Source organism: Pagrus pagrus (genome assembly GCF_965226575.1).
Source record: "Pagrus pagrus genome assembly, chromosome: 2".
Taxonomy (NCBI): Eukaryota; Metazoa; Chordata; class Actinopteri; order Spariformes; family Sparidae; genus Pagrus; species Pagrus pagrus.
The window spans coordinates 22,642,703-22,649,648 of record NC_140186.1 but is presented as its reverse complement, the minus strand read 5'-3'; the positions used below and the strand labels follow the sequence as shown (position 1 = coordinate 22,649,648).

Genomic DNA, 6,946 nt, shown 5'->3' with positions numbered 1-6,946 from the left:
TGCGTGTATGAATGAATGTGTTTAGAAACAACTGTAAGAATCCATCAAATGCTTTTGTATTTCCCTTGTACGCTTTACAAGTATGGAATCATATTCATGTACTACTTGAATCGTGTATTATACTGTAAAAACATATATCGTTCAACTCTGTATAAAGTGTTATATGATGAAATAAATTACAACTTAAATTTTCAATGTTGGTGTTTGCAGTTGATGGTCAGAGAGGTAGATCTGCTGCAGCTGACAGACGGATGATCCTGACTCCTGTAGCTGCTCTTTGACCTGTGATCCCAACAATGGTTAAAGCAGTTTCTAATTGTTGCGTTCAGGACCTATTATTTGGTTTCTTCATATTAGTTTATTATATTTTTAATCAAAGATAATGTTGGATCCATTTGGACCACCATCCACCATCTTGAAAGTAAAAATCAAACTTACTACTAATCTTATATTATTATTGTGTAATTGTACCGACATTAAGACATTTTAAATCTAGCAAACCACTTTAAAACATCAGCTCACGTAACCTCACTGCACCAATCAGATTTGCAGTGTCATCCATCAGGATGTGATCTGCTTTACTTCGACACAAGCCTCTTACAGCAGCGTGCACTGCCCGCTGCCATGATCAGCGTGATGCAACAGGGATTCACTGTACACCTGAGGACAACCAATAAAGGACATACCTGCCCGCTTCTGTTTACTGGCAACCGAGGATATTAACTCACTAAACTGACTGTACCTGTCTGCCAAACAACAAGCAAGATGTGGCCTTAAGTGACCAACCACTGGGCCGAGCCAACACTCGTTGAGAACAACACCATGCAGGCGTAGACTCTCAGAAATGCAGGCTAAAGGGACAGCTTCCTGGCGGCATGTTAAAGTAGCTACTCCCTCTTCTTACAAGTAACATCGACTGTACAAAAACATGGACAAAATCAAAAATAAATGAATAAATCAGAAATAAATAAATGAATAAATGTCTTGATAAATAATTATGCCATTAAATGCCCCAAAATAATATTAAAAACAAAGGCAGCCATTAATTCATATACAAAATGTGACATAAATTAATATTTCTGCTTTAATTTGTCACTGTATTTATTTACCTTCGTATTAATTCAACAATTTATTTTCCTGTTTCATATTATTTTTTCATTTTTGAATGAATCTATTTACATATTTATCTCTGTATTATTTTCCCTTTGCATGTTCCCTTTTTATTTCCACAAACTTATTTAAATACAGAAATGTATAAATAAATATACATGTTTATCGAGCCTTTTATTTCTTTTGTAATTTCTGATTTTGGCATGTTCAGTCCTCCATAGTGTTAGAGAAGTTTAACCAACAATTGGGGGTGAAGTCTGATTTTGGGATGTATAAACTCTGAAAGACTTACCCTGCCTGTAGGAAATGTTACAGTTTAGCAAAAATGAGTCTCTTCCTGTGAAGACTTTTAGGTTCTTACATCACATTTGAGAATATTTTCAATATAGATGGTGAATGGCAGCATTAGTGCCTGTAGCTAACACACAGATCGTCTGATCGATCAAAACTGAATAGTTCCAGATCTAAAATAATGCATGCTCAGACAGACAGGGTACAGTGTGTATTATATTATTAACTCAACACCAAAGTGCTGCTGCATAGACATAGAAAACATCAAGGAGGGAATATGGACAATACTTTATTTGGAGGCTTCATCTTTTCAGAACATCTTTGATTTCAACAGAGAACGTGAACATCTTTCATCCTGAAAGCACAATTACAACCTGTTGCTGACAAACAGGAGTCTGTTTTATGACAATAACAGATTATTTGTGAGTGGGCACAAGGCAGTGCCTGCAAAACAATGAAAAATGCATACACATGGCTTTATAAGTTAGTTGCACATTTCTTCAAGTTTTATGCATCCGGCTCCAGCAACGTGTGCTGACCACTGAGCTGAAACTACTGCTGAGCCTCTTGTCAGATAATGGTAGGTTTATCAAAGAGCCTGTTTGCCCCAAAAGTTAGTGTATTATGTTAAGGCGGCTTCTGGAACATTACAAATACTTTGGCAAAGGAGAACAAATGAATTATTTGAGCAAAAGAATTATGTTTAAACAGCCGTTACACTGAAACTCTCAGATCATTTCATGTCCAATTATGCAACAAGTTCTGATCTTCCACGACTTCAATGTCAGAAATCTCACCAGCACCAAAAGAATATTACCATGACCCTCCTGCCTGTGTCACATTACACTCCGTCTGAATTATCCCCAGAGGAATCAATTTAATCTCCTCCGACATTAAGTGCCTTTTCCATGACTCATTTCAAAACTCTCTGCCCCCCTCAGCACTTGGCCTTCTTGCCGTAGCTGTCCACCGCCTCTGGCGTGACGCTCTCGTCCTCCTCCACATCCTCCGTCACCTTCTTACCGACCAGCTGGAAGATGTCCTCGGCAAAGACGCCCATGGGCTCGGCCACCTTTACTGTCAACATGTCCAGAGTCAGGACAGTCCCTTTGGGGATCTTGACCTTGGCCACCACCGACTTACCGAGCTGGAGGAGAAAGAACGAAGGGAGTGACGTTATTATTGTTCTCATAGCTCAAAGTTGAAACAAATGTCTGCCTTTCTAAACAGTGAAATGTCACTTCAGTACAATAAAAACAGAACTTTTTAACATTTTGTGTATTTTCTCGTGGAGAGGGGATATCTCACCTTATCGTGGCACGGCTTCTCACAGGGTAACATCTGCTTGAGGCCGCTCCCCAGCGCCCTCTCCACCAGTCGGATGGAACGAACCAGCTCGGTCAGCTCAGAGGGCACCAGGGAGGCCGAGTGGTCACTTCCTTTCCACGTCTTGTCCAAGGTCACATGACGCTCGATGACCTTTGCCCCCAGAGCAACGGCAGCAACTGAAATATTGATCCCAGACTCGTGGCCGGAATACCCAATGGGAATATCTGGAAATTCCTTCTGGTATTCCTGTAGTTGACAAGCAGGAGAAATAAGTGTTACTCTTAAAGGAACAGTTTGACATTTTGGGAAATATGCTGGTTTGCTTTCTTGCTGAGTGTTAGAGACGACTGCCATATTTGATTTGAATCGGCTGCTGGTTAGCTTAGCCTCACATAAAGACTGGAAACGGGATATAGCTTGCCTGGCTCCGTCCGATGTAAGGAAATCCCAGTGATGGGATGATGATATTTACAGTAAAGCACATTTACTCAAATACTACTGTATACTCAAGTACAATTTTGAGGTACTTGAACTTGAGTATTTCCATTTTCTGCTATTTTATACTTCCACTCCACTAAATTTTGGAGGGAAATGTCATACTTTGTACTCTACACTACATGTATTTAACAACTTTACTACAACTTACTTTGCAGATTGCTGTTTGAGCAAAAGTAGAGCATTTCTGCTACTTTTTACTTTTTACATTACTGCAAAACCCACCAGATATTCAACAGAACAGGAAGTTTAATCTTAATCATTCAAGTTCAATTTAGGGAAATATATTTTACATTCTAAAAACACAAACTGCAACAAAACATGTATGTATGGATCCCTTGAAAACTCGACTTGGTTATGAAATGTATGAACATTGATTGTATTCTAATCCAACCTTCTGATATCCTCTTTTATTTATTCCTCTCACCGTTATCACTCTGAGGTTGACATCTTCAGCTTCCAGAGGGTAGGCGCTGGTGCACTGCAGGATGGCAAAGTTCTGGTTGTGCTCCTTCACCGTTTTGTAGACCCGACGCATCGTCTCCATGGACTGCATCCCGCTGGACACCACCATGGGACGTCCTGACACAGACAACAGCCTGATAAACATCATGTCCGACATGCGCAGAGGGCAAAATGCAACACTGCTCTTTACTCTTTGTGCCCATCTTCTTCTTTTGTTTACTGTGCATTAGTATGTGTTTTGTATACTTTGCATATCATTGTGTCACTGTGTTACAGTTTTTACAAGTTATAAAACTGCTTTAGCCCTTGTTTATCTTACATAAAATACATCTCATACATCAGTCTCATACTTGAAACTCCTTCCCATATACCTATGATATATATATGTCCACTCTCACCTTTCTTGGCAGTCTTCTCCAGGTAGGGGAAGTTGTTGGTATCTCCTGAGCCAACTTTGAAAAAAGGCACATCGAGCTCATGGAGGAACTCCACTGCCATCTACAGACAGAAGAAGTTCAGGTTAAACTTAAACCTGATACAAACACCATTAAGCCTTCATCAGAAGTCTTTCTCTTACCTCATCCATGCCGGAGGCGGTGAAGAAGATCCCCACCTCCTTGGCATATTCCTGCAGCTCCCTGTACTGCTCATGGTTGAACTCCAGATGGCGCTTGTGTTCACCGTAAGTTTTGCCCCAGGACTGTTTGGAGGTGTAGGGGCGCTCCAAAGCTTTCTTGTTGAATTTGTACTCTAATTCACTCTTCTGGAATTTGGCACAATCAGCACCACAGTCCTGTGAAGGAGGAGATACGTGAGGTTAGACAAAGATGGGAAGCTTGGAAAACATATTGAGTAGTAATGATTTATTTTATGATTTATTTCAGAGGTCCTAAAGACTCAAATAAGTTTATAAGTTACAGTTTAAATAGTTAATAAATAGCTTTACATGTTTATTATGTGCATCTAGTTTTACTCACTACCTACGGCACCAGTCTAACCCATAAGCCTCTGCAGCTGACAAATACCCTATAATATAATGACTAAGGAATGCAATAATCCCATTATACTGAGGTGAAGTCAGATGAAATGATTACTGTCTCTTGTGTAGCCCAAAGTCATAACATACTGCAGCTTTGTATGATCAAACATGGTTTTACATCACAAGACATTGCCAACAGTACAGGGGCTGAGGTGGAAATAATATATAATATAGAATAAATAACAATATAAATACTTTAAGTTTAAAAGATAACACAGATATGTATTTGTCTTCCTTGATGTCTGTGGGGTAGTTCAACTGAATAGTGTGTCTTCAGGAGTGATACAGCATCCTATTACGGCCACTATGTCCCAGGCGTGAATAAGCACGCCAGACTCCATTCACAAATCTGTCAATTTAACATTCGACAACATGCCTGAACATCTTTTTACAAAAATCCTTTGAAGCCTCTTGCATGTAAACTAGCAGCTCATATCCGAACTATTAGTTCAGGCATTATGACCGATACACACACAGTAGCTCAGGGTGTATTTCATTCAGAGTAATGATTCAGACGAAGGCGGTGCTGCGACCAGGATATTAAACTGGCACATTTTTGAATTGAGTTCTGAGTACAGTCATTCCTGTTTGCTGTTAAAGAGAAAAAACTCACTTATTCACGTTCAGAAGAAACCCACGCGTGTCAAGTTTATTACCTTTGCCATTTTGATCATTTTCTTGGCAATCTCAATGTCTCCCTGGTGGTTTTGTCCAATTTCGGCAATGATGAAGCAGGGGTGGTTCCCTCCGATCATGCGACCGGGACACAGCTCAAACTTTAAAGGCATTTTAACAAAGGAAAGGAAACAAAACGCCACCGGTGGATGTAGTTATCTTGCAGAGGAGTGGACGGACGGACAGCAGCGAGTTCTTCCTGGAGAAGCCGACCGGAGCCGTTATCGTGCTGAACATCAAGGATGTGCACGGACTTCCGCTTTGTAGTTCAACGTAAGAGCCGGAAACACTTTAAAAATAAAAGCATAAGCTTACGTGTATGTTTGACAGGCAGGTAAAGGAGTGGATGAAGAAAAGACACTTCAGCCTTTGACTTCAAAATGCAACAAAAAAATAAAAAAATAGATAAAAAAAATAAAATAACATAAAAAGACAGAAAACCATTAACAGAAAGATTTTGTCTCTAAATGTTAAGTATCAGCACAAAGTAAAACAAATATGTAAACAGAATGCCATGGGGACCACAGATAGACAAGAAATAGAAAATACAAATATAAAGAAAACAAAAGAGAAAATACAAAGAAAAGATATAATAAAACCGAAATGCCAATTTCTACATAATGTTGCTTTTAGACTGGAGTGACCAGGTGTCCCACTTCAGGCAGGAGTGCACACGATGTTATTGTTATTGACTGTGACTGTCTTTGCTGCCATTGCTACATCACACAGGTTTTCTTTTTCAAGACTGGGAACAGCAGCTGAAATACCTAGGGTGAAAACAATATTAAAAGGACACCACCTGCTTTACTTTGACACAAGCCTCTTACAGCAGCGTGCACTGCCCGCTGCCATGATCAGCGTGATGCAACAGGGATTCACGGTACACCTGAGGACAACCAATAAAGCACATACCTGCCCTCTTCTGTTTACTGGCAACCGAGGATATTAACTCACTAACTGACTGTACCTGTCTGCCAAAAAACAAGCAAGATGTGGCCTTAAGTGACCAACCACTGGGCCGAGCCAACACTCGTTGAGAACAACACCATGCAGGCGTAGATTCTCAGAAATGCAGTCTAAAGGGACAGCTTCCTGGCGGCATGTTAAAGTAGCTACTCCCTCTTCTTACAAGTAACATCGACTGTACAAAAACGTGGGCATAATCAAAAATAAATAAACAAATCAGAAATAAATAAATGAATAAATGTCTCGATAAATAAATTATGCCCCAAAAATAATATTAAAAACAAAGGCAGCCATTAATTCATATATAAAATGTGACATAAATGAATATTTCTGCTTTAATTTGTCACTGTATTTATTTACCTTCGTATTAATTCAAAAAAAATTTCACTTTTGAATTAATCTATTTACATATTTATCTCAGTATTATTTTCCCTTTGCATGTTCCCCCTTTTTATTTCCACAAACTTATTTAAATACAGAAGTGTATAAATAAATATTGAGCCTTTTATTTCTTTTGTAATTTCTAATTTTGGCATGTTCAGTCCTCCATAGTGTTAGAGAAGTTTAACCAACAAG

General features: G+C 39.2%; 1 protein-coding gene across 1 annotated transcript; it reads right to left on the bottom strand.

Moving 5' to 3' along the window:
* Positions 1-1,677: 1,677 nt before the first annotated feature.
* LOC311268993 (N-acetylneuraminate-9-phosphate synthase-like) lies at positions 1,678-5,662 on the bottom strand. The gene is made up of 6 exons (XM_084372979.1): positions 5,386-5,662; positions 4,268-4,483; positions 4,089-4,188; positions 3,653-3,807; positions 2,710-2,976; positions 1,678-2,548 (listed from the first exon to the last, which is right to left on the bottom strand). The coding sequence occupies exons 1-6, from the start codon at positions 5,515-5,517 to the stop codon at positions 2,339-2,341; spliced, it is 1,080 nt and encodes a 359-aa protein (XP_084229105.1). The 5' UTR covers positions 5,518-5,662; the 3' UTR covers positions 1,678-2,338.
* Between the last annotated feature and the right edge of the window lie 1,284 nt (positions 5,663-6,946).

What these genes read in the sequence shown, in the direction of transcription:
- LOC311268993 (XM_084372979.1), bottom strand. Translation starts at nt 5,517, where the DNA reads ATGCCTTTAAAGTTTGAGCTGTGTCCCGGTCGCATGATCGGAGGGAAC. An exon ending in CCGCCTCCGGCATGGATGAG is followed by an intron (nt 4,189 to 4,267) that starts GTAAGAGAAAGA and finishes TTCTGTCTGTAG; the next exon opens with ATGGCAGTGGAGTTCCTCCA. An exon ending in AGAAGCCGTGCCACGATAAG is followed by an intron (nt 2,549 to 2,709) that starts GTGAGATATCCC and finishes TTTCTCCTCCAG; the next exon opens with CTCGGTAAGTCGGTGGTGGC.